The sequence below is a fragment of the Centroberyx affinis genome, unplaced genomic scaffold (genome assembly GCF_046629955.1).
Source record: "Centroberyx affinis isolate AG114_WGS23_722 - 3 ecotype Tasmania unplaced genomic scaffold, CSIRO-AGI_Caff_v1 ptg001111l_1, whole genome shotgun sequence".
Taxonomy (NCBI): Eukaryota; Metazoa; Chordata; class Actinopteri; order Beryciformes; family Berycidae; genus Centroberyx; species Centroberyx affinis.
In genome coordinates, this window is record NW_027279653.1 from 404,165 (window position 1) to 431,299 (window position 27,135).

A 27,135-nucleotide genomic window follows, 5' to 3' on the forward strand; every position below is an offset into this window, starting at 1 on the left:
ATTAGTAATATGCATATGGTTTTAAGGGGAAGAGGATGTTGATTACAACCGTACAAAAATAACTATGGTAATCCTATAACAATTTTTTAGAAAGATAAGCGACAAATATCACAAAACTACATATTCATACCAGCATAGGAGAAAAAGACCAGAAAATACGATAAGCACACTAGAGGTCCCTATAGAGGTGTTCGGGTGAGTTTTAATTGAGGGGAAAATGAAAGTAACATTTAACATACAGTAGTGACATGCAAAATAGTTCTCCTGGTGCGTGATTTGAATGGAAAGGTGTGGAGTAGGCAGTTTAATCCAAACAAAGCTTAGCATAGAAATCAAACTTATTCCTGTTTGCAAGGACCTGTAATGTGTCTTCAGTGTTTATTGATTGGCACTGTGACAGCGCCATACTCATGTAAATCAGGATGATCTGAAATCAAATACTGGGAAAATATATAATGTAGTAACTACAGAATGAATAGAGTGCATATTTTCTGTATAAAAAACACTCTCAATCTTTAACAAACGCATTGTAAAAAAAACAATTCCAAACTTTGAAAGGGCCCTAATTTTATTCACCTTTATTTTTATTAGAAAGTGTTACATACATGTCTGCCAACATCTGTCCACTGCATCCAAACACCGTTTTGATACAAATTAAGGTGAAAAATAACCAAACATAATCCTCAAGTACTTTGCAGTGAGGAAATATTTTTAGTCACATTTTCACATACGTGAAAGGCATTGCAATAGGCTACTGACCATCAGTTTTTTTCCCTAACAATCTGAAACTCTGTACAATGTTTATCAGGATAACTATATACATTTGTGACAAGTTCATGAGTTAACAGAGGAGGTGAATACTTTCATACCAAATCTTAAAAAATCAGTCCCATGTCTAAAAAATTATAATGAAGCGTTTTTTTATTAAGCTAATTCCTTTATCTCATCAGTTTGGCAACTTAAAAAAACAAACAGCATAATACTAACATTTTTGGAGAAAAACAAAATACTGATATACAGTTTGTGAAGTTAAAGAAAAAGTTGTTTGCCATAGCAATGTTAAAAGGTGCTCAGTTAAACTAACTTCCAAGAAGCAGTTTGCTATTGTTGTCTGGTGGGAAGAGGTCAGGCAGGGTGGTGGTGCACACGGGTCTCTCCAGGACCACCACAGGTCTGAGGTACTGAAGCTGCTTAATGGCCAGGTCCCCACACCCAGCCAGGGCCTTGTCCAAGATGGACTTCAAGTTTTGGACTGACGTGAAGTCCCCAGTCATGGTAAGGGGCTTCAGCAGTGGGGAATGAGTGCGTCTGTTGCGGGTGTGAGAGATTCCCAATTGATTGTTCTCCTTGACGGAACAACTGCGTCTGACAGAGTCTCGCCGTTTATTCGGCATCATTTCTTCCTCCTTAGGACTGCTCTCTTGTATGAACTGTAGGAATGAGGACTCAAAGCCCATAGGTTTATAGGTGGCAATGTCAAAAGAGCGTTGAGTGGGGCAATTAGACTGGTCATCCAAGTTAGAAGGCTGCTCGGACAGTTCATTTTTACGTTTCAGCGGCTGGCGAACAGGAGGGTTGGGTGCCGACCCATTCACCATTTTACCACCATCGCTGCTGCCTGATGCGTCTTGGAAGCCCTCCTCAATAGTAAAGCGCAGTGAGGATGGTGGCGAGAGATCAACAGTGACAGGAATTAGAGGAGGATTGATGTTTTGCCATCTTAGTCTCTCCTCCTGGTTGTGACTGTTCTCTGTTGGCTCTTCAGTGTGCCCACCGGTGCTTGGTTCACCGTACAGAACATCGTCAGCACCGACAAGGACACTGTTTTGCTCTACAGGTGGTGGCTCCTCCTCTGGGAATCCCAGTGGATCGTGATTATCCTCATCCAGTGCATCTGCCTTGATGGAGTGTAGGCTCATGGGAGCAGACTGTCCCCCAGGGTTCTCTGGTTCTGCCTGATACTCCATTTTGCGAACCCCATTAGGTGCACACGCTCCCATAATGGTTGGGCGGGCTGACTTCCTCTGAATTAGTTCCTCAAGCTGCTCAGCATTGAAAACAAGCTTGTCTTCATTCTTAACAAAATCCTCCCTACACATACGGTGGACCTTTAGGTAGTGACGTTGCATGCTCTGCATGTACTTGACGACAGAATCGCAGTCCTGAACCATGCATGGGTAGGTTACACGCAAACAACGGTCTTGGCACATCTGTAGTGCCTCCTCATGAGATCGGAAGACAAAACTGTCATACGTTTTTTCTTTCTTGTCACTTGACTCTTTGATTTTTTCCTTACTATCCTCCTCACCTGCTTCCTCTGACTGGGCAGCCATTTCAGACTTGGGACTCAGTCTCAGAGACTCTGTGGTAGGCAAATCAGGTTCTTCCTTCTGAGGACTAGGTGATGTGACTATAAGCTTGTTTTGGCATCCACTGATTGACTTTTTGTGAGTGCTCTGCAGACGCAGCACAAGTGAATCATAGTATTCACAGTGACTATATAGAATATGTTTTTTAAGTGCACTAGCATAGTTGAACACTCTTGTACAACCCTCATACTTGCACCGCATTGGTTCTGGGGGCTGACAATGAATGTCACGGGTGTGACGCACTAAGCTGCTTTTAAGGTGGTAGGAGGCATTACAGTTGGCAAAGTGACATTTGTATTGGGGTTGAGGTTCATCCGAGTGCGGGGCAGGCCTTTTCTTTGCAGGCTCTTTTCTGACTTCTGGATTCTGATGCACATCAAAATCTTTTTCCAACAGGAGTTGAGACCGATTATAATGGTGTACCAATTGTAGATGGCGCACAAGGCCTCCCTGGGTTGAGAAAGCAGCATCACAGTCTTTCACTACACAATGGAAGGGCTTATTGAATTTATTTAATATATAGCACAGATTACTTTTGGCTACTAAACGTCTAGTAGTCCTGCCCTGTTGTGAAGTCCCATCCTCACTTCCTGCCTTTTGCTCATTGTCTTCCTCTCTATTCTCTACCTCATCTTCTACTTCCTCTTCAGAGGGAGAGTGATTGTCAATATTTTTTCCATTTTCTCTTCTCAACATGCTTGCTTTTCTTCTCTGGTACCGCTGTTGCCAGCTGGGGACCAGCTCTCTCTTCCTCGCTTTAAGAGCATTACTCATCAAGGGCAGAGATGTGTGCTTCGCAGGCTCTGTGGCTTTATCCCCCTCATGCCGTACAGCCGCACAGTTTATTTTTTCCACCAAAGCCTCACTGAGTTTATGCATCTGAATATAGTGGGCCCTCAATACACTCTTCTCTCTATGACTCTTGGAGCAGAGCTGGCACACATAAGGCTTAAAACATGTGGTTTTCAAAGAAGTCAACTTTTTGGCCTGGGCTATGGTGCGGCCATGTTTAATGTTATAGTGGCGCAATAAGCTGAAACTTTGTGCAGTCCTAAAGCCACAATTTTTTATCTCACAGGTATATGGCTTAGCAGTGGCCAACAATTCAACACTGCTTACTTCATCAGTTGCTGATGGTTGATCGGATTTGACTTTCACCCTTTCCTCAAGCAGGTGTGGAGGTCTCTTTTGAAGCAATACAACAGGGGACTTGGCCATGATTGCCTGGTGAAGGGAAATTTGTGATGTACTGCACTCTGAGACAGATTGAGAGGGCTCACCTGGCCCATTGGGAGAGCATGAGGAATTCAGGTCCAGTTTGCTGAACCCAATAAGAATCTCTCTTAGAGCATCATTTTGTACAAGGCTTGAAGAGTTTGTGCCATTGTATTTGGGATCTGGGGATGTTTTTCCTTCTTTCTCAGCTGCCTTAGGTGGATCTGGAGTTGAGGGCTCATTTTTTCCCTTTTCCTCATCGTTTGGCTCAGTTTCCATCTTTGGCCCTTTGGACTTTGAGCCCCGCTCTTTGTCATGTTTGTGTTCTTTGTTCTCCAACTTCAGGTGCTCTGGGTGGGCACATTTCAGATGTCTCTGGACATCTCTGGCTCTGGAGAAAGTCATGCCACACTTCTCGAAACCACAGGTGAACTTACTTCCATCAAAACAGACGGCCACTGCGGTCATCGTTCCCTTGGGGTCCTTGCAACTTGATGCATGCAAAGAGGAGGCACAACCCATCGAGGAAGAGCGTTGGTCATCACCATTGACCAGCTCGTCTGATACAGTCTTTGAGTCACCTGGCTTCTTAGCGCAGGCTGTCTCCTCAGTAACAGTCTTAAAAAGTTTCCGTTTAGCCTTCCTCTGAGCCTCAAAGTCATCTTCAGAGAAGGTAATGTTGTGCGTGGATAAATGCTGGATGAATTCCTTTTTGGATAAGTAGTATTTCTTACATTCAGGGCTAGTGCAGGTAAATGCTGCGTCTCGGAAATGCTGTGCTTCATGGTGATAGACCTGTCCCAAGTCAGAAAAAGTCACATAACAGCCTTTGAGTTCACACTGGTAGTTCAACTGATAGCCATGGGTCTGTTTGTGTGTGACCAGTTCATTGGAAGAACTAAACTGAGCGCCACAACCTATAACCACGCATGTGTAAGGCAGATCACCGCAGTGCAGTCTCCGATGCTTGCGGTGGTGGTAAGCAGATGCAAAATGGCGTCTACAAAAAATACACTTCTCCCGCTTGTCTCTCATCTCATGAAAATGTTTCACATTCTCATCGCCTTTGTGTTCTGACTTCAAGTGGACATATAAGTACTTGGAATGTTTAAAGGTCTTTGTACAGTGAGTTCCTGGACATGGATACTCATCCCGGTTCTGCAGTTTGAAGTGAATGTCAATGTAATTGAATGTGACATGCTCGTCATCATCCACACGCTTCAAATTTACAGATTTGGCTTGCTGCACAATGTGGTGTAGAACATCTGGATCATGTGTGGATTCGTAATACAGCATTAAGGAAGGGTCAATGGTGATCTCACCTGGCTCAATCTCATCCTCCTCCTCCATCTGTTTCTGCAAATCCTTTTTCTTTTCATACTTTTTAAAGTTTGCTGGATTCTGAATGTGTTGTTTCATGTGAGGAACAAGTTCCTTTCTGCTCTTAAAACTTTGCAAGCAAACAGGGCAGGGGTGGATCTTGCCTTCTCCATGTCTTTTGGAGTGGTGGAGGATTTGTGTTTCAGTAACTGACCTCTTACAAATCTGACAGGGGAACTTATGTTTCTTTGTTTCTATTTCACCTTGAATTTCTGGTAAGTCAGAAGACTCCTTTTCATCAGACTGCTCATGACCATCAAGACTGCCATTTAATTTGTTCTGGTGCTCGGATTCTACAGCCATCACCTTTTTTTCCTGTGGCTCTTGTTTAACCCTCTCCTGTCTGTCTACCACTTCCTCCTCTTCCCCCTCTGACTCCGGCATCAACCCTAGAAGGGAGATGCAGTGATACTTTAGAGTTTTCCAGTCCCAGAATTCGGGGTCAAAAGGCCAGTACGCTTTCAGTGCTAGGAGCAACTCGCAGCGTAGCGAGTTAGGAATAACACCATTTTCCTGGTCATACTTCTGGTCTGGGCGCAAGTAGAGCTCTTCAAGGCAACCAAAGACCTCCTGGCTGGGGCCAAGCAGGAACTCAGTGAGCAGGCAGGCACGCAACACCTCAAGGTCATCTGGAAGGAGGCAGGACACCGTTTTACAGACAGAGATCCTTGTTTCTGAGTCGTCCTGCTTTGGAAGTTGGAGGGCTTTAACACAAAGTTCTACCGATGAAGCTAGTCCCAGTTCTTCTGCCTGAAAAGAGAATGATATCTTATTAATATTTAGCAGTGCCCCAAGATCCCCTATCTGTTATACCAATGAAATAGATATAGGGTTATATTTTTATCACCCTCATAAGGTTTTACATTCATCTCACTCTGACATTGAAAAGATACAATGTCATTATAATACAAAACGCAAAATGGTTAGAACCCATAGGTTAAGAAACACTGCACAAGAATAATACTATCCAACTTAACTAGTGAATCAATGCAAATATTGAAAGGGACAAAATGTCTGTTTAGGCTCACCTCTGTCCGGATAACACGGACCAGGTAAAGCAAATGGTAGACTGTTTTGGCAATGGCACCTAGCTGAAGGCATCGTTCCAGAAGAGACTCCAAAGAGGGATCAATCCTTCTCTGAAGCTTACTCCACAACAGTGTCAACTCCCTTTGGATAAAACGAACACATAATAAGAAAAATAAGCAACCCTCTACTTCTCTCTCTCACGCACACACTCTTCATTTACCGTTATGACCACCACACGACAAAACATTTTCTGGAAACCAATTCATCTGATGAGCCATCTAATCTAATTTTCTGAAAACTAATTCAAGATATGAATCACACTCACTGACTGTACTCATACATGTACTGAACCCTTTGGCTCCTGACAATGACTACTCACCAGGAGCAGTAAAGGCTCTGCTGCTGAAGCTGCTGTGTCAGGAAAGTGGTACACAAAATGAAGGCTGTGTTCTCCTCCCCCTCTGTCTCCAAGTTACATGTGATCTCCAGTACATCCTTACAGTCAAGTCTGGATATCTGTTCAGGGAGAAAACACAGTGTACAATGCTTAGAAAACAGTAGTGCAGAAAACACATATTCAGGCATTTTTTATTTAGCTGTAGAGAGGCAAACACGGTGAGAATTAAAAGCAGAATCAAATTTCTCACAACTAGTGAGAACAACCTGTCAATCCATGTTAATGTTGATTCCTTCCACAGAAATCATCACCATAAGATACCAAAGTCCAACACAAAGTGCAAAGGTAACATGGAAGGCAAGGATGGGCTTGAAAGGAACTATCCTAATGTTGGGGATGGCTTACATCCTCCACAGAATTAGTGGAAATTTTAAAGTGAAAAATGAAAGTAAAAATAATGGCATCATTGAGCAAGAATGCATGTAACAAAATACAGGTTTGCCAGTGCTCCGATGACCCACAAAAAAAAAATTGAAATAAATAAATAAAAAAACAAGAAAAAGAAAAAAGTTCTCTTTCAGTGATATGGAGCCATGGGGCTCTAATGCAATCTGTGCAAATGTATGAAATGTAAATCATAAGAGACATGTTGTATGTCTAGAGTCTTAAGATTTTATTTTTAGATTTTAGATTTTATTTATTCTGCAAAACCGCCAGGATAATGTGTGGAAACTGCAATGCATTTGACCGTGGCACAAATATTTCCCGGGATTCTTTGACTTTCTAATTTTCAGAAGAAACTCAAATAAGAATAAATGTCATACATCCTTGGTACATGTTAACGATTTCAAAAATGACTGCAATGCAAGGTTTCAGGACGGGGCTTGGGAAGAAAAAGCACCTCAGAAAATCATTTGAGATTTGCACACTCTCCAGGGCCAGCTGGAGAGTGTATTAAAATAACAAAACCACATAACACATATTACACATGCAAAAATATGTAATTCTTTCTGATAAAATATGTTGGATGATAGCCCTTGTGGCCAGCAGATTAGATATTTTATTATTAGTTAACTACTTCCAAATGTAGCTAATAGGCTTTACAAGCACACAGCCTGTAAAGCACTGTAAACTACTCCAGACAAGTACAATTTTAATTTGAAATGTTTCACAGTATACTGAAGACATGAAACACTGAAACCATATTTCATGGGTGTAGCGAAAGAACAAAAAATGTATAGAGCCCAGTACATATCTCCAGTGAACCTTAAAAACCGAACCCCACCCAAAAGCTGCCCGAGGGATTGGATCCGGCCCTTATCTATCAAATATTCAATTATATTGACAGAGGCAGTGGATTATTATGCAACATTTCATTGTAGCTGTAAGGCTTCAGAAAAGGAGACACAAATGTATTAAAATGGTTTCATACCAGTTACTGAAACTCTAATGAAACTAGCTGAAAGTCCCATCCCCAACTGTATGAATGAAGCATTGTAATACCTCCATGATGGCTTCTTCATTGGGCAGCAGGTGGCAAAGCAGGGAGACATAGGTTTGACGAAAGGTAGCTTGATTGGAGATGAAGCTACATTCAGTGCAGGCCTTGGCCAGGACCACTGCCTTGGCCACCTCGCCCATCTTCTCCAGGTGCTTCACTCGCATCTCCATGAAGCCTTCCCCTTCTAAGCTAATGTATGCATCAACTAGAGAGGGAAGGGAAAACAGAAAGGCCAGGAGAAAGACAAAAAAATAACTGATAAGCAACTGCAACGACAAGGCAAATGGGGCAATAAGCAGTAAAAATTAAAAGTCTGCTGCTGCCATCTCCAAATATCCTAGGTATGCAAGCTAGACTCAAACCTTCTTCTGGGTTGGTGGTTTGGCCGGTGAGGAGGGCAGTGAGGACAGGATTGCTCCAGGCCCCTCCCTCTCCTGTGATCTGGAGCAGGGCTTGGAGGTCTGTGCTCCCATACTGCAACAAGGTGTCATGGGCAATCTGCAACACATAGGGGGCAGGGTAAAAATAATCGCTTAGACCGGTAGAGACTGTAAAACCTGAAAATGTATTTTTCACATCTGAATACAATAGTTTTAAAAAAAGTGTTCTGACAATCGAATAAAAAGAAACATCATGGTCATGAAATGAATTCAGCAATATTTCCCCTCCATAGAGGCAGCAGCGGTGCCCTCTTGTACTGCTGCCATGAGATCATGAGTTTCGCAAACATAGGCTACTCAGAGGCAAAAGTCCCATTAGTTGAAAGAAGCTTGTTTGAAACCCACATTACTACCAACTGCTGAAGAAAACTCGAGACGAGAGAGAGATTGGGAGCTAAGAAACCCAGACTCTGAAAGGAATATATCGAATTTTATAGTGTTGACTATTCAGGTCTAACCTAACTTTGTTCCAAGGTTTTTCTCCGCTGTGAGGAGTTGCTGACTTGACCACCCAAGCAATGATTTCTATTGACCTTTCTATCAAGCATGTATTATATTTATATCGAGCATACTTTCTATCGCGATAGATATAGTTATCTTTTTATCGCCCAGCCCTAGGTCTATGATAATACAGGTAATTTCTATTAGTAGCATTGGTTAAAGGTTACTTCTTCATTATGCCAACCAATAATTATTGTTAAATGTACATTAACATTGTTAAATGCACTTTAAGAAAAAGGTGTAGTCCTTCTTTTCTGGTCACAAACACATTACTCATTATTTTCCAAAGACACCTAGCCTCCTAAGAGACAGAGTCAGCTGTACATCTGAACCCATGCTAACACTTCGGCCTCAGAAAAGAAATAATGAGTCTTGTGCTCATAAATAAATCAACTATATCAAAAGGCATCTTGAGTTTCACAATTTTTAAATGGTACAGCAAACGTATATAATACCGGCTGGCAGTCTTGTGCTAGGCACCCATAGTCTCCAAACTGGAAAATATATAGACGTAAGGTCAAAGGCACAAACTGAATACAGGGGAAAGAAGAAGAAGGGGAAAGTCTGTAGTTGTTTAGCAGTACTTGTCCATCTCTCCAGCACTCCTGCTTCCATACAACCCAGATTAATTTGTAGGTCCAATTAAACAATTCCTCTACCCTCGAATCAGCAGAACAGTGTTCTTTTGGAAGCCACTGTTCATATCAGGACATGAAACTGAATGACAGCTGCGTTTACGCTGCCTGGGTTTCATTTACTTTCGCTTTGAATGTCAACTCCTGCTGACAAAAATGAAACATTTTTGCTCATTTAAGAAGACACCAGACAACGGAACCTGTGATGTGTCCAGCCAAATATAGCACACTGTGCTTTATGTGTTAAATTGACTCAGTCGGCTATAATTTGACAGCAGACACGTTGGAAATCGCAGTGCTGTTCATAACCTACATAGCTTGTACCTTACACTGCAACTGCAGTGGGATAATGAGTTCACATAAATCTCTATACTTAATATAAATTTCTCAGAGATGTAGCCAACACTGTTTGGTGGATACAGATTTGGATATTTGTTAAAATGTCAAACAAGGGAAAAAAAGGAGAATTGTGCACTCCAAAAAAAGACCAAGCCACTCTTACTTGTATAGTAAAAATGCCTTTATTTTGGCCTGTCCAACAAAAAGGATAAAATCATACCAGTGGGGATGTCTAAGCCACGCATAGCGGCTTACCTTGCCTTCATCAGTAGATCCTGATGAAGAGAGTGAAGAGTGCCTTGGTTTTTTGGAGTGCACAATTCTCCTTTTTTCCCCTTGTTTGATATGCATTTGTTAAAATCTGTTGCTATACTGTTTGTGGCTCTTGTCTGATTCTCATCTCAGCTGCGTGTTGGATGCCCTGCTTTGATGCAACTTGTATGTCCACAGGAACAGTGGGGAACAGCTGGCACACAACATCAGCTGAGGTAAAGTTACAAAGCCTGAAACAGCCTGCAGGAAAAAATGTAATTTCTAAAGGGACTCATTTATTCTTTATATTCCGTTTCGCATGGTTTCATTCGTGATTTGTTTATTTATGTATTTATTTAGGGTGTCAGTACAATGATAACATTAAAATCCATTTTTGTAGTGAGTGTAGTCGGCCACAAGTAAACCCGAGAACCCCTGCGAAACACATGCGCCCCACTGCTGCAAAAACTCCCAAGGGAAACACTGAATTAAGACTAGTAAAAACAAGAAAGCACCACAGCAGCTGGACCAGTGTCAAATAATAGGAACTGAACTGTACATCCTGTGTTGGCTTGGTTAGAAATTAGCCTACTTGCACAATCCCATCTGATACTAAAACGATTTTAAACAATTCATGACATTACAAAAATCAACATTAAGGTGGCATTTAATCAGCATAATACCTACATTAATAAGACCAAAGGCAAGATGTATAAACAAATCATATGCAAAAAAAGATGCATACACTACACTCTCTATATTCTGGATTGATAAAAAGATTTTATAAAAAAAACAGACTGTATAGAGGCACTACACTATACACGTTTTGAAGGGCATTTGAATGAAGAATATCGCAACACTAAAGAGTAAAGATTTGGTAATGCAAAAAAAACATTGCCTGTAGAATGTGCGTGCATTTTCAGTGGAGTGTTGGACTTTTACCTGGCCTTGTGTTTTGTTCAAAGAAACTTTCACAACAATATTTAGAGATGGAAATATGTGTTATATGGGTTACATGTTATGATCTTTTCTATATATTGTAAAAGGGACACAAATTGAAGAGTGATTTATCATATGCCTATACTGTTACAGCTGCAATACAATACAGTGCAAAATACATTTATTACAGTGGTAGTCCTGCATACTGTGCTGTTTCTTGTTTTAGACTCAACTAAACATTACTAGCCAAAATAGCCTTCACAGCAGCACAGTTTCTCAGCCTTGAACCAGCCTCCATTATCAGGATTTCGATAAAACACCCTCATGCACAACTAATTCAGCTCCCAAACTCTTGCTCTCTGAACAATTGACTAACTTGCCGAACAGTAACTGTTCACTCATTCCTCACCGATTAAGCTTTTCTCTATCACTTAAATCTGCAACTTATCACCAAACCAATTTTTAAAACCAGGTCCTTTACCTGAACAGAGTGGTGGAACTGAACCCAGGCCTCATAGGGGATTTCATTTTCAGGCACTGACAGCAACAGTTCAAAACAGCTCCTGCAAGAAAGAAAACCAAGGTGTATGGAATATCAGGCTAAATCCGGGAACTTATGGTAATTGTGGACAGTTTTCTTTTCGACATAACCAAAAGCAGAAGCTCGACAAGTAAAAACCCTGATAATTGAACCCAAGCTACACATAGGCTATGTAGCGACTGAAAAGAAGACTGTTTCAATGTATCAATTTTAGTGTACACCATTATTGAGTGTACTGATGGTACAAGAAAGCATAACATTCAGAGTTGTCAAAGGGAGAGCTCTACTGTGTGACTACATTCATATTTTAGAAGAGTTAGCCTTGGTAAGCCTAACAGCTCAATCAGGCTTGCTTAAAAATGTAAGACATTATTGTGAAGTGCCATGATTCTATGACTGAGTACACAATTTACAGCCTCCACACCAAACCATCCCACATCCAGAGGTTAGTCAAAGGTAATTTCAACTATTGAGAACTGCAAAATATTGATTGACTTTTTCCCCTCAAAAACACACAGTGACAAATAAAATACCACCATAACACAAAGTGCTTAGTGTGCATGCGAGACATGCTCACAAACTCAAAACACAAGCATGCTCATGCACAGACCATGGACAAAGTCTTAGCATTACAAAGCACTCATCATGTATGTTTGTTGTTGTGACTGTCTCTTGTGCTTGTGTGTACTGGCGTTGAGAGTGTGTGTTTCTGACTCTGACTTTGCTGTTGGTGTGACTCCCTCCCCACAAATTCCCTCTGGTATTAATAAAGTAGGCTATATCCCAAATCACAATGAATCCTTTTTTACTGGAATATCTGTCAGCACTCACAAAGCTAGTCTCTTCAACACGAGGGCCACGCTGTCGGACTCTGCAGTGAGGTGGGACCTGGCGGCAGCAAAGCAGTTTATGGACAGGCAGTAGACCTCCAGAAGAGGCAGACCATGCTCCACAGAGTTCCTGCTCCCGGCATAGTGCATCAGTGCCTATAAACACACACACACACACACACACACACACACATCAGAAAATGTAAACAACAAAGAAAAAAAAAAGGATGGAAATAGACTGTAAATCCCATAACCCATCAGCAGTTATTAAGCACACTATATCTGAGTCATTAAATACTGCTATTTTCAACTCTATTGAGTACTGAACTTCAAAGACGCTGATGAGTTCTGATAAGAGAGACATGTGTCTGGATGAACAGGGGTTTGACACCTGGGGGCGATGCCAGTCTATACCTGATTGATCCCAGCTGGCACTCTGTCTAGTGTGGACTTCTCCTGATTGGGCCTAAGGGGAATTGTCTGTACAGCATATGACATCCCTGTACCTCCAACTGTGAGCAAACATGCACTATAAAACCTGACTCGAGAAGGGACGTGTTACGTGTATCCTCAGAAATCTTTTGACAGCAACACTGGTTCACATACTTTAGGCCTGGTATTAAAATGATACCATCCCCCGCCTTGCCTCAATAGTTTTCTATGTTGAATGAAAGCATAATTCATTATGCAACAGAGTAAATTACTTCCTCTGTATTATGTCTTCATAAAATTTTCAAAAACTACTAGAAAATTACAATCTTAACACCTAACCACTTAAGGCTTTGAGATACCTTTTAGCACAATAGAATCACTGCTGATACCAAGAATAGTTACAATACAGAAAGGCATCCTTTTTGTTACCCCCACCAAGGAGGTTATGTTTTCGGTGCCGTTTGTTTATTTGTTTGTTTGTTTGTCTTTTATCAGGATTACGGAAAAACTACTGGCCCGGTTTTCATGAAACTTCGTGGAAGGGTGTAGCATGGGCCAAGGAAGAACCCATTAAATTTTGGAGCGGATCTGAATCACGAACAAGCAATAATAGCACAAACCTTGGCGGAGGTCTGCGCTCTCTGAGTGCCTTTCTAGTTTTCTAATGTGATTTTAAGCTCAAATACATTTTCTTACTTTCTGCAGTGATTTCCCTCCTCTCATTATTTTGCTTAGTGTTATGGCCAAATGTGGCAACCCTTTGTTGTTTTCCATCTTTTTACCTTCCACCAGCCCTAAAACTGTGTGTCACCTCCATCTTCACCAGCTGGTTCACATAGTTGACATTGAACCATCATAGCACTATCTGTATCCCAAGAGTCCCATTTGCCAGACAGCAGCACCTTGCTGCTTGGTGCCATCTCTCTCTCTCTCTCTCTCTCTCTCTCTCTCTCTCTCTCTCTCTCTCTCTAGGGCAGCTAAGGATAACAGCTCAACCCCGGAGACCTGCATGGGTTTACTAATGACATCCGGACTGCTTCCGATTTGAAGAGAAAATCCACGCCAATACAGAATTCCCCATTATTTATTTACACCTAAAAATCTTTAAAATCACCCAGAGTACTGTAACTAGGGTGGAAAACAGCCACCATCCTAATCTATACAGTAGTTATTTGTATGTTACTGTATGTTTTTATCCTACATTTATCCTTTTATCCTACATTTTCAACATTCATGCCCAGAGACTACAGATGAAAATTAGCTAGTAAGCTAACTCTGGCACATTCACAGAAATGTTGATTAATGCACACTGTCCCTGTAAAAATAAATTAAATTAAGTAAAGTAAATTTAGGTATATTTCAGGTGTGACTAAACAGTTTCTCTTCTCTACAAGCCTCTTTGGTAGTTAACCAAGCTTCATTAAAAAGATCCTATTTCATTCAAAACAATCTAGTTTGCTTATGTAATGAAAGTGAAACAGTGGCAGGTGGTTTTGGGGATTTACCAGCCACTGTGGCCAGTACAAAAAGGTAGTTTCCTGCCCTAATCTGTCACAGTATGCACAAACGTATGCCTCCCATTCATTGTCAATTCAGCAACTACTGGATTTATGGATTTGTAGTTGCAGAAGATTCAGAGAATCTTGCTTGCTTGTTTCTAACGGTGGGAAACTTACTGATGCTTACAAATCTATGATGTTAAGAAGAAAAGAAATGCAAATGTGGAACTCTGCTGTTGCTGAGGGAAAAAATACAACATTGTCAGTCCTTTTTTTTTTTTTACATAAAAATATGCTCAAGTAGTCGGCCGCACAGATTATGTCACACTATGTAATTACAGGAAATTGATTTGCCTCAAACACGGGTAATACCTTACATAGCTACAAATAATGAAACCACTTGCAGCCTATTTCGCATTCATACCCTCCAACTGGATAAATTTAAGATAAACACAACGAGATGTCGCCCCGCCCCACACACATGTAACGTTATTTATGCATGTTGTAACAACAGTGGCAATAACATGTGCATGTCAAACCTCTGTTATATGTTTTCTAAATTGCCTGCATTGTCTGAAATAACAGTTGGCCAAGTTATATTAAATAAAACTAAAGCGAGCTGACTGTTCAACTTGAGTCAGCAGACATGCAGGACATCCCTCGGCTCCTAATGTATCATTATCCTAATACTAACTGGCTGCTAAACATGTTTTGAGGTTAATAAAAAATGTGTGCATATATGATTATGAAAGAAAATAACCAGCGCCCTCATGCTCTCTGAAAATACACCCACCCTAAACTAGCGGGCCAACGGCCGTCGTACATTAGCTTGCAGGCTACGAGAAAAACAATCCTGGGTACTAAGCTAGGCTAACGATAGCTTCGATGGTGCATGTACACATTACCTGACAGAAGTTGTCGCAGTACTCGGTGGAGGATATTGTGGATATGTCTTGTTGCCTGAGTACATCTTCAAAGGCTCTCAATGTGGCCAGCAGGGTTTCCATTGCAACCAGAGTGTCCTCAGCTATGTCCAGGGCCCGGTTGCTCCATTCGGGCTCTGGTTCGACGTTATTTTCCGCCATCTTCACTCTCCGCCACGGCGCGTATGCAGTGCAGTCTGATGCTGCCTTCAAGAGCTGTCGGACATATTGGGATTACGAGTCGAACTTCACATAAACGACCCAACAAAGACGTAAATAAGAATGGGAAAGTGGGACTTTCTTATAATATCCGAATTACCGAGATGTGGAGTTTAGGGGAGGGACAGAACGGAAGCAGTATCAACAAGTGATTGTATATTTATCTATTTGACAGTCCATGTAAATAAATAATTAATGTTATTGCATGTTATATATAACTTTTGCCAATAAATTAGTTAAAACATCTATTACATGCGTGATGCGCCATTTTCTCACATTCTGCTCCTGCAGCACAAAGTGACTATGTGCTGCTTTAATTCTGAAATTAAACAACAACCATCAAAAACTACTTTTAGGGTCCATTTTGTTATTTCCGTCCAACAGCACTCGATCCACAATAGCATTCAGAAACTTACGAGGAGTACTTGAAAGCGGCATGTCATGTGACGTGACCTACTCCACTTTCCACCGAGTAGCGTTGGAGTAGGAGCGTCTATAAAATATACACTGTAAAAAATCGACTGTTTTGCGGCTGTAAAATTGTTTTTGGGCAAAAACAATTTAACTGATATTTCATATTCTATAAGATATATTTTGGTTCTGCTTAATAAGTTGTAATCTTTGAGAGTTTGGTTAATTAGAGGAAATATAGGCCTATGCATGTTTCTTATTAGAATAACATGTTAAAAAAAAGGCTAACAAACATATCAATCTTAACACAAAACTTATGTTGTGAGTGGGGAATTCGATGACAACAGAAAAAAACAAGAGAAAAATAGAAAAGAGACAAAAAAGAAAGAGAAGTAGAAAGCTACATTTTTTAAGTTATTTATCACTCCTGGGGATTGCTGTTTATCTATGGTGTTTATTATTTTTTTCCTAACATAATTTGAGTGTTTATTGCTTTTTTCCCCATAACACATAAGTAGTGAAAAGCCTACTGACTATATAAAATGACTAATAATTAGGTTTGGAGCCCATCACCCTGGACTTATGAATGTGGAATTAGACATACAATTTTAAGAGCATTATCTAATGGAGACAACCCAGTTGGCTATAAAATACATCAAACAAGTCCGTACTTTCTTTGATATATAAAGTTTGTTTGTTAAAGGCATCAAAAACCAGCAATACAAGATCTATCCAAAGTTTAGAAGAAATTGGGCAATTTATACATAGATGTGAAATTGATTCTTCTTTGTCCGCTTTAAATCTGCATAAAAATGTATTGCACAGATAAAACTTATGTAGCAGCTTACTGTGAAGCTTCCTTGACTTTGTTGTGTATCGGAAGTTGTTAGGGTCAGACCAAATTCTGTCTTTAACAAACATTGGGAAAACTAGTAAAAAGATAACTTTAGGAGCACAACTGATCTAATGTAAGTATTATCGTAATATGTACACTATTGCACCTATAACTGTTGATCAGGTCAACATATCCAATAAATTGTGCAATGTTAATCTTGTTTGCTGACATTTTCACTTTTTGAGTGGTATTTGGCGCCCTCTACCGGCGTACAAATGTAATTATCATCCTTTTCTTGACCCGGAAATAAATCCGTCCTTTTCGACTACACGTGTGAAAGGTAAGCAAATCCAAAATATGTACTAGCGAAGACTTCTAGAGTCAAAATAAAGATATTTCTGTTTGTCATCTGGTGTTGTTGTTCTGTAATTGGCGCAGACTGAGGTACGGTTTGAGTTAAACCGCTGTATAGGTGCGGTTTTAGTGAATTGATACAGGCTGTTGGTTAGCAACTTGCCTCACCGTGTTTATTCGGCAAGAGCAGAGTAGATATTTCTGTTTTAAAACTTTATGTTGGCTGGCAATTATACTTTCCTCCCCCTTACTTGATATTCAAGTAAGAAAGCATTCAGCACATTTTGTCGCCAATTAAGTGTCTGTTGTTGTCTTTGCTATGTGACATAGGCGCAGTGACATGCATGTAAAACTAGAGGTCCGGGGGGGAAATCATTAATCTGAGAGTTTTAAATAAGCACAAACTAGAAACAATTTCCCCCTTGGTATCCACTTTATTGTTCCATGCATTCCCAACACATCTTGTTTTTTTTCAGCCTAGTACCATGGGGAAGTCCAAACAAACAGGAAACCACAAGAGTGATAAGAAGAAGAACATAGCTAAGACATGGAAGACAAAGCGCAGGACCAAGGACTTGGACCAGATCCACTCAGACATGAAGCCTGAGACAGCAGCCAAGCTGCTCAAACAGGAGGTGGACTATGATGTCACCGGGTGTGCCCAGCACTACTGCTTGCACTGCGCGTAAGTGCTTTCCCATTTGTCTTTATAGCCTAACAGAGCTAATGGACCAGATGAAAAAAGACCATACAGTACATTTACAAAGCCAACAATTACACCGTCTCTTATCTGTCCAGTGAGGCAAGAACAGATGTTGTAGAATATCTCCTGCCAGTAATAATGGCAGTTGTGATATGAACATCGTAAAACATAGATAAACTCATTCAGCTGCAAATGTACAGTGTTGGGAAGTGTTTCACCCTTATGTTGTAGGCTAATTTACACTGCTAGCACTGTCACTATTCTTGGTGGCGATCAAATATGCTGTTGGATATCTTTTAATGCAGTGGCTCTTCATATCTTACAGGAGATATTTTGTGGATATGAGATCCTTGAAAGAGCACTTCAAAACTAAAGTGCACAAAAAACGGTAAGATGTCAAATCCCAGCTATTTTCTTTTCCTGCAGTCACATACTGTATGTTTTCACTTATAATCCATTCATCCATACTATACTACGGCTAATTGGCCTTGTGAGTTTCATAGCTCCCCTCTCTCTTCATCCAGGTTGAAACAGCTCAGAGAGGAGCCCTACACCCAGGCAGAGGCAGAGAGAGCAGCAGGCATGGGGTCCTACATCCCCCCCAAAACTGTTGAAGTGAAGACACAGCCAATAGAAGAGGACATGGACTGAGAACCGCCCACCTTAACCCATGGACTGATTGCCTCAATAGCAGAGGCATTAACAAATGAAATAATGCTACTTTTACACATGTTGCCACTTGCCATCACAGGTGGCCATTCCTAAATAGATGCATGATTAACTGCTTTTTGTGACAAACTACAACTGTCTCGGCACCCAAATGTGATGTAACTGGATGTTCAGCCTCAGGCTGTGACCAGTATCAGGAAAACCTTGCCTTACATCAGGTAATATAATGCAACATGTATATGTAAATATGGTGTGTGTGTGTGTGTGTGTGTAGAGAACAGTGTGGAATTCACACATGCTAATAAACAAATTGAGTGGATTTAATCACAATGCATTCTGTAGCATATACACCTTTTATTCCAGAAGCGACCCAGTGGTTAGAGAGACTGTGCTTCAAGCTGAGGACCTGGCTTCATGCCACTGTGTTGGCAACACTGATGGTGGATTTGCAAATTATTGTGACTGTAATTTTATTAGAATGAAAATGTTAATCCTTTATTTTAAATCCTGAAGCTGAAATAAAGCCCTCAATTCGAATGATACAATACTGGTAGTTTTGAAGAAACGAGAGCTACAAAATTCTAGTGGCAAACCTCATTGGCAGAATAACATATAATTGTGGTTAGCAGACATTCCAGAGATGAAGAATATGTGCACTGTCCCTTTAAGACTAGTTACAGCGCCAGCTCCCAAGTTTTGTCAAGCTAACCAGAATGAAACCCAAAGCTTCCGGTCGGAACGTTCAAAAGAAAGCGTTTATTGACGACCTTACGTCGCAGCGGTGTTTAGAGTAATAATACAGATTTTATTTTGAAAGCAACATCGCTACACTTCCGGTCTTGCTCCGGCTATCTCTTGCTGGCTTGGTGCAGCTCAGCCCCGATCCGTACAGTTGTAGATTTGATGTGGGAAATAGAAAATCTGTGCTGCTCTCGTAACATTTTACAGCCGTTACCCAGCCAGTGTAGCGGCTGGGGAAGACGCGGGGTCCAGATAAGGGATAAAGGAATAGTCGGTTAATCTGACTACTTTAAGAACAAAGTTTACACGAGAGGGCTAGTACCGGTAGCCTTTTTGGACGTTATCTGATGACCATGTCCTCGTTTAAATAGCTGTAGTGGAGGACGAGGATGGCCGCGGACGTTGATAAAAGACCCACCGAGGACGAGAGCAAAGCGCCCCCGGAGAATGGGCATCAGAATCGGGGCTCTCCAACCGACGGGTCGCCGCCTGACAGCAGCAAGCGATCCTGGATCTCCAGGGGGATCTGGACGCTGCTGATGGTCGGTGTTGTCCCCCTTTTCGCCTTTGGGATGAAGTATTATCAAGATGCCCAGCTCCTCAAACGTCATGTGAGAACCCATGTTTGCACTTAACGTTAAATATCGCATAACCGGTAGGAGAGGTCTGTTTATTCTTAAAAAGCCCATTTAACATTGAGATGCTTGTCAAATGTCAATTAAAGCAATAACGAACAATCACTAGGGCATAAAGTATGTCTGTGGTACTCAATAGTGAGTTTATAGTGACCTTCTTGTACATGATATGACCCGTATCATCACTATAATATTAATGTAGGGACATTTTGCTGTGATATTTGTATTCTTCTAAAATCTTTTGTATGTTTGCTGTCGTTCTTTTTCATCAGGGTGTGTTCAGTAATTAAATTTATGCCCTCACATACTCTGGATATTTTTTTAAGTGCTTGACAGATACCTTACCAAGCAAGCACTTTGCCACGTAATGTCAGCCTCGAAAAAACACCACCTCTGGAGCTTTGTTTTTTTTCACCCCAAGGTGTTTTATTAGGGGGTTGGATGTCTGGCACAGCGGGTGAGACTCACTCAGCCCGCTGCTTAAATCCACATTTGTTTGGCTACAGAAAGCTGTTCCTGTACCTCCCCCCTTCCCTCCATTGTGAAAACCCAAGTAGGCACGCATTTACTGTCTGTCTGAGAAAGGGTGGTCTCACTGAACTACAGTACATGCTAGGAATCTGCCTCTGGGCTGATCTTTATCCATGCTGGACTGCACAGACTCTTGGGGAAAAAATACTGTTGTAATGCTATAATGCATTTTAGAAGGATACTATGCAAACATCAAAACTTAAAAATATAATGCAGCTACAACAGGTCAAAAATGATACCACAGAACATCCTATTATATGCAATAGGAGATGAAAAGAATACTATAAAGTACAATAAGGTCACTATAAACGCACTATTGAATGCAGTATAAGAATATTATAATAAAGCAATTTTTCCCCTCATCTACTCACATTGTCATTCCACTGTTCACCATTCAAATGACTCACTCACAACACATCACTTTGTTGCATAATGCATTCTGATAAGACTCGTCTGGCAGATTTGCCAGTCTACCTGCAGTCCTTTGGTGTTTTTGTCATCCGTCTCACTGCGTTTTGTCAGTTTCCAAATTGTTTGTGTTTGACTTTCTACTTTGCGATAAGACGGCTTGCTGTCCCAGTTTTGATGTAGCACACATGCCATTGAAATTCTCTGGAGTGTGTGAAATGACAATAAGGATCAAGCTTTTGTGTGTCTCCCTCCAATAGGAAGAGAGTGTAAAAACTCTGGGTGTGGAGGGACTCTTTCTCTTCTCCTCCTTAGACACGGACCATGACCTGTATCTCAGTCCTGAGGAGTTTAAACCGATCGCTGAGAAACTCACAGGTACATCGCATTCAACATATTTTTTTCTCTCTGTCTTTCTCCCTTTTCTCTGTCTCTTTTTCTCTCCTACTTACACTTTGCCCCATCCTCTCTCACTAAGTAAAGCTCACTCCTGCTGGTCACATCACTGTGATCATTGTGATCCCTTGTGTGACTCCTTGCAGGGATTGCACCTCCAGTGGACTTTGAGGAGGAAGTGACCCATGACCCTAATGGAGAAACTCTAACCTTGGAGGCCAAAATGCAGCCTCTGCTGCTCGAAACCATGACAAAAAGCAAGGACGGGTTCCTCGGGGTAAGACAAGACCACACTAGCCAGGCTCCCTTCATACAACAGTCTGCTCCTCTCCTTTTCTCCTCTACTGCACAGGCTCTGTAGCTATACACACTATCAAGTTTGCTAATCACATATGGTTCAGAACAGGCCTGCAGTGCACCACACTCTAATGAAAAGGAGTTGCCTGCTGTATAGACAGTCACCTACTGCTGTACACTGCTTAGTAATTTGTCCCAGGAAAATGCAGTGCCTTTTTGTAATTTGTACCAGCCTTTGCACTTATCTTGTCTCTCTCTCTCTCTCTCCCTCTCTCTCTCTCTCTCTCTCTCTCTCTCTCTCTCTCTCTCTCTCTCAAAATAACTATTTGTGATATTGAAAAAAAGCCATTCTGAACATGACATTGTGTTTGTCATCCAAGACCTAGGGCAGTATTTCTCAAATGGAGGTTTTGTCAAAGGACCGCATTGAAAAGGTCACAGCTCAGCCACAAAAAATACTGAATTCTCTACATTGCAGTGTAATGCGGCTTTTGCAAATAGTGACCCAATATCAGTGATTTCTCAAAGGAGGAAAGGTGTAACTTTTGTAAATGGTCATCACAGCAGGATACTTGAGGTTATTGCAATGAACGGATAATGTTTTTCTCCATGGTTTGGGTCAGTTTCATGTCAATTCAGTTGCTTCAAAATGTGTAATGAAACAATTGGATTAGTAATGACAGAGCAGAACATTCATTTTCAATTATCTCATCATATATTGAACAGTAAGATCACTTTTAGGGCAAAATGTTTCATAGTTTTGAAGAAGCTATCCTTTGTGAGTTGGTTATATTGACAGTGAAATGTGTGCATCCCTCTTTCAGGTTACCCATAGTTCCCTGAGTGGGCTGCGGTCATGGAAGAGCCCAGCAGTGCCTTCCTCTACCTTCTCTGCCAGCCAGTTCAGGGTCTTCTTGCCCCCAAAGAACAAGGTTGAAGTGGGAGACACCTGGTGGGTGATTCCCAGTGAACTCAACATCTTCACGGGGTACCTGCCAAACAATCGTTACCATCCTCCCGCACCCAAGGGCAAAGAGGTATCTTGAAAACTCACTGCTGTGTAATGCTTGGCTGGGGCGTGACTGATATTCATAGCTTGATATCTGTTTTTTTCCGCTGCCTCAGGTTCTCATCCACTCCCTGCTGAGTATGTTCCACCCTCGACCTTTCATCAAATCACGCTTCGCTCCTCAGGGCGCAGTGGCCTGCATTCGTGCCAGCAACGACTTTTATTATGACATTGTCTTCAGGTGAGGAGCGAGTCAGCAGGAGACTTACAGTAAATGGCTTCTCCACAGGGATTTCCCTATACACACTGAACATACACTAACACATGTATTCAAGTACAAAACTCATACGATGATAATGAGGACTTAAGGTGCATTCACCGTATATCACAGCTCATTATTACCACTTACCAATATGTTTCTTCATTAGACAGTCTGGCATCATGATATCCGACGGCATTTTGCAAATGTCAGACTTTACTTGACCTGCTCCATCTGTTCACCTCTGCAGGATTCATGCAGAATTCCAGCTGAATGATGTTCCAGACTTTCCCTTCTGGTTCACCCCTGGACAGTTCACAGGCAACATCATCCTCTCTAAGGATGCGTCTCACGTCCGCCACTTCCACATCTACGTCCCCACTGACAGGTTAGTCATGTCGATACACGCTTTCACACGCGAACACACACACCCTGCTCAGTATAGTACTGCCATCTACTGTAGTTCTGTCTAGTGTGACAAGTCATCTCGTCTCCCAGGTCTCTGAATGTGGACATGGAGTGGCTGTACGGAGCCAGTGAGAGCAGCAACATGGAGGTGGACATCGGCTACCTGCCACAGGTACAGCTGCAGTGACACAGAGCACACATTTACACTTTCAGATGACAATCTGTACAGCAACTACAAAGTGTTATTAATTTATATTTATGTGATATTGTATTGTGCCAATACTATCCATGTTTTACTGATACTATTGGCTAATATTGGCTTATGTAGGTGTTTTTAAAAGACTGATTTAGGACCCAAAGATTGGTTGCAGGAGGAACCCAAAATATTCTAATGCAATTTATGTCTTAAGCCAAACCCCTTTGAACTACAAATAAAATATACTGGGCTTGAAGGCTTGTAGCCTGAAAAGGGTAAAATTTGAATTTGATTGATGACCTTGCTGAGTAGCAGAAACATGGTTAGGATCACAAAACAAATTTGGCCGCCAGAGAAAAATATGTAATGCTTTCTTTGTCACACATTCATAAGACATTGCATTGTATTTAATGCTATTTATATGTGTTCACAGTTGGAGCTACAGTCCGCAAGCCCATCCACTCCCTCCTTCATCCTGGATGAGGAGGGCAATGTCATCGACAGTCAGGGTGACGGCAGTGACCCCATCCAGTTTGTGTTTGAGGACATCCACTGGACCTCAGAGATCAGTCGCCAGGAAGCCGCTCGCCGCCTGGAAGTCACCTTCTACCCCTTTAAGAAGGTAACGCAAATGTTTCCCCATCAGCTCATCAGTGCTGTTGTATTATGGATATTTGTGTGAAGCATTCAATCAAGAAATTCCTGGCTTAAACTCAACTGTTGCTGTCTCTGGCTCTCACTTGCCTGGATCCAACTCCCTGAATCAGTCAGTCACGACCACATTGTGTCTATACTTGTTTGGTGTTGTCCTCATTTCCACAATGCATGTTGCCTTGTGTGCCTGTGCAATGATGTGAAGTTTCATTAATTCCTCTCATCCTGTGTCCATAGGTGTCCTACCTGCCTTTTTCTGAAGCCTTTGAGCGAGCACATGCCGAGAACAAGCTAGTGCACTCCATTTTGCTTTGGGGAGCATTAGATGACCAGTCCTGCTGAGGTGAGATAATTAACATGCACTTTATTACACAGCCTAAGAGGTGTTTTCCTCTGATGTCATTTCATCTCTGTGTCCCCTCCACACCTCTACAGGTTCGGGGCGAACTCTCCGGGAGACCGTCCTGGAAAGTTCGCCCGTCCTGACCCTGCTCAACCAGAGCTTCATAAGCAGCTGGTCCCTGGTCAAAGAGCTGGAGGACCTGCAGGTGAGCAGCCATGACAGTCCATAGCTTCAGGCAAAGCAGCTGCTGCGCTCATAGAAAAAATATACTTTATCCTGTATTTACTGTCCCTTCAAGTACAGTTGTGTCACGTTCAGTACTATATATTGGAGTTAATTCCATTGTTTCGTCATGTATCAGGCTGATGAGCAGAACCCTGTGTTGAGCCAGAAGGCCCGCCTGCACCTGGAGAGGTACAACTTCCCTGTGGAGATGATGGTGGCGCTGCCCAATGGAACTATTGTAAGTTGCTTACTCTTCTATCTAAGTTATTAACCATCCAAGGCTAGATTCGCAATGAATCCTGTGTAAAAGAATACACACTGAAATCAACATTAAGTCAACAAATTTAACCACATTTATTACAAGCCTAAAATTGTAACCCTTTTTAGTTAAAATTACACTGCAGGTAAATTAACCTTGGATTACCATGGTGTCTTCGATTACTCAAACACCCAATTCATTCCATTAGAGAACAGGGTTCTTGCAGGTCTAGAAAGTCTTGAAAAGTATGGTATACAAAATTAAATTGATCATTTCCATGTTTGGAAAAACTTTGAAATTACACAAAAAGAATGAAAAAGTTTGTTGTTCAGTCCCAATATACTTATTCCACATTTTATGTAGACCCACTGTCATGTCACATATGATATTTATTGTTGTGAATAATCTTCGGTTATAGAGATGTAATGAGGTTTAGTTGATAGTTATATTGCCCAGCCACCATCAGCAAACATCATATTGAACATTGACCAAAATCTTCATTTGCAGCCAAGAAACTGAAGTCTGGAAAAAGGATTGGGTTTTGAAATGGAGGAAAATGTGCAGGAACCCTGAAATACTTGAGGCATTAATGATTGGATGTGGCGCTTGTCTGTGTTCCTAATGGCTTTAGGTTCACCACATCAATGCCAACTACTTCCTCGACCAGACAGCCATGAAACCAGAGGAGGAAGGAGCTACTTTCAGCTTCTCTGGGGGGTTTGAGGACCCCTCCACTTCCACTTACATCAGCTTCCTCAAGGAGGGGTTGGAGAAGGCCAAGGAGTACATGGCACAGTAGTGTGTGTGTGTGTGTGTGTATGTGTGTGTGTGTAATTGAGAGACTAAATTGGAGGAAATGGTAGTAATTCCTCTGGATAATGATCAAAGATAATGAAAATCCTCCCAACTTTTGTGTAGGGATGTTTTTTCAAGCGTGTTGGCAGCTGAAAAACATTTTTGCCTTCTCCCTATTCTTAATATTTATTTGGGCCTCTCACCTGGTCAGCAACAAAGTTTTATACATTCAGCTTAAATATACATACATATTTGTATTATGACTACCACTACACGTATATGGTCTACAGGGAAATGATATTGTTTCTCTGCAAAGCAAAATTTACTGTTACTGTCAATATAATATATTTTGATGAAATGCAAAGGCCATGCACACTGAACAGTAACAAATATCTAAACACATTTAGATCTGGCGTCTCTCTGCTTGTAGCTGCTGATTAGGTTTTCAGTAAAATTTAGACTGAGGTCTGCCAGGTCATTCATAATCAACACCCATCCTATTCCCATGATAAAAACGCACCATAACCTTCCATATTTCTTATTTTATATCACGTTACGTGTGCAATATTTAAGGACTGGACCATAGTGTTGTATGTTTGGAAGTTTTTCTGCTGCTGAGCATACCTAGAGACAGGGCCGGTGCAGTTGTTGCCTTTGTTAAGCTTCAGCAGTTTGTGAAGTCTTTGCCTGAAAGCCTTCTGTGGGCCGGGCAAGGTCTGATGTTATTGCTGAGGCGGCTGGAGGGAACACCCTGCTCTGTCCCAGGAGACCAAAGCAGCAGGAAAAACAAATCTGGATTGTGGCACATAAAAGGCGTAGTTCAGTTGTTTTCTTGTATTTTGAGTGTGAAACCAAATGTTTAGTTCTTTGTAGATTTTCCCTTTTGGAGATGTTGCCCACATGGCATTCAAGATGTGACCACACCAAAGAAAATCTTGTAATATGAACAGTAGCTAGACTAGCAGTTAAGCAAAATTAATTATATTAGGTTACTTGTAATTATGATAATGGTTACTTTCATGTAATTCAGCAGAACCAAATGGTCATCTCTTTGCAAAATTGTTTGCTTCTCTGAACTGAAAGGCACATGCTACCATTTAATTATGTTATCCTTTCGTGGGATGCAGTCAGATGATCTTTTTCCTTTCTTTGTAATTTTGGACAATCTTTTCAAAAGCTGCTCCTGCACATCATCCCTCATTTTCCGCTTCTCAAAATGTACAGAAGGAGATGCTAGAAGTTTCCTCATGCCAGGTCCTAAACTCTGTTTTGGTTGGGGAGCAAAGAGAGAAGAACCCAGGGATCAAGACAACTCATTTGAAATTCAACCATTCAAGATGGACTTTTGGTAAATGAGAAGAAAATGGTAACTTAAGCCTTACAGTTTTAAGGTCATACATGGCCTTGTCCATTTGAAATAATAATCATGATTGCTTAGAGCTTTGGGGGAAAGCTCCATTATACTGTTACCTAAAAGTGCCATTTTTTTTTGGACAAGGTGAAATAAAACTCTTTGTTACAAATTAAATTGTGTTCTCTTTGGCAACATCAAGCACACACTGTACA

The 27,135-nt window shown here is 41.3% G+C and overlaps 3 protein-coding genes across 3 annotated transcripts; 2 read left to right on the forward strand and 1 right to left on the reverse strand.

Annotated features, from left to right (window-relative positions):
- Positions 1-198: 198 nt before the first annotated feature.
- On the reverse strand, positions 199-15,384 carry rlf (RLF zinc finger). Its single transcript, XM_071523723.1, has 8 exons — positions 15,205-15,384; positions 12,370-12,524; positions 11,479-11,560; positions 8,254-8,389; positions 7,894-8,096; positions 6,373-6,509; positions 5,993-6,134; positions 199-5,714 (listed from the first exon to the last, which is right to left on the reverse strand). The coding sequence occupies exons 1-8, from the start codon at positions 15,382-15,384 to the stop codon at positions 1,080-1,082; spliced, it is 5,670 nt and encodes a 1,889-aa protein (XP_071379824.1). The 3' UTR covers positions 199-1,079.
- A 1,602-nt stretch (positions 15,385-16,986) lies between these two features.
- On the forward strand, positions 16,987-18,916 carry znf593 (zinc finger protein 593). The gene is made up of 4 exons (XM_071523756.1): positions 16,987-17,027; positions 17,518-17,726; positions 18,070-18,132; positions 18,269-18,916. The coding sequence occupies exons 2-4, from the start codon at positions 17,527-17,529 to the stop codon at positions 18,393-18,395; spliced, it is 390 nt and encodes a 129-aa protein (XP_071379857.1). The 5' UTR covers positions 16,987-17,027; positions 17,518-17,526; the 3' UTR covers positions 18,396-18,916.
- A 401-nt stretch (positions 18,917-19,317) lies between these two features.
- On the forward strand, positions 19,318-27,086 carry selenon (selenoprotein N). Its single transcript, XM_071523724.1, has 12 exons — positions 19,318-19,765; positions 20,989-21,106; positions 21,271-21,401; positions 22,246-22,458; positions 22,547-22,671; positions 22,940-23,077; positions 23,188-23,269; positions 23,727-23,915; positions 24,185-24,290; positions 24,383-24,495; positions 24,652-24,753; positions 25,406-27,086. The coding sequence occupies exons 1-12, from the start codon at positions 19,544-19,546 to the stop codon at positions 25,571-25,573; spliced, it is 1,707 nt and encodes a 568-aa protein (XP_071379825.1). The 5' UTR covers positions 19,318-19,543; the 3' UTR covers positions 25,574-27,086.
- The last annotated feature ends 49 nt before the right edge of the window (positions 27,087-27,135 follow it).

Excerpts from the sequence above, each read along its gene's own strand:
- rlf (XM_071523723.1), bottom strand. The coding sequence starts at position 15,384 with ATGGCGGAAAATAACGTCGAACCAGAGCCCGAATGGAGCAACCGGGCC. Across the intron at positions 11,561-12,369 it reads GTGTTGAAGAGACTAGCTTT|GAGCTGTTTTGAACTGTTGC; the intron begins GTGAGTGCTGAC and ends TCTTTCTTGCAG. Across the intron at positions 6,135-6,372 it reads CAGAGCCTTTACTGCTCCTG|GGAGTTGACACTGTTGTGGA; the intron begins GTGAGTAGTCAT and ends TTTTATCCAAAG.
- znf593 (XM_071523756.1), top strand. The coding sequence starts at position 17,527 with ATGGGGAAGTCCAAACAAACAGGAAACCACAAGAGTGATAAGAAGAAG. Across the intron at positions 17,727-18,069 it reads CACTACTGCTTGCACTGCGC|GAGATATTTTGTGGATATGA; the intron begins GTAAGTGCTTTC and ends CATATCTTACAG. Across the intron at positions 18,133-18,268 it reads ACTAAAGTGCACAAAAAACG|GTTGAAACAGCTCAGAGAGG; the intron begins GTAAGATGTCAA and ends CTCTTCATCCAG.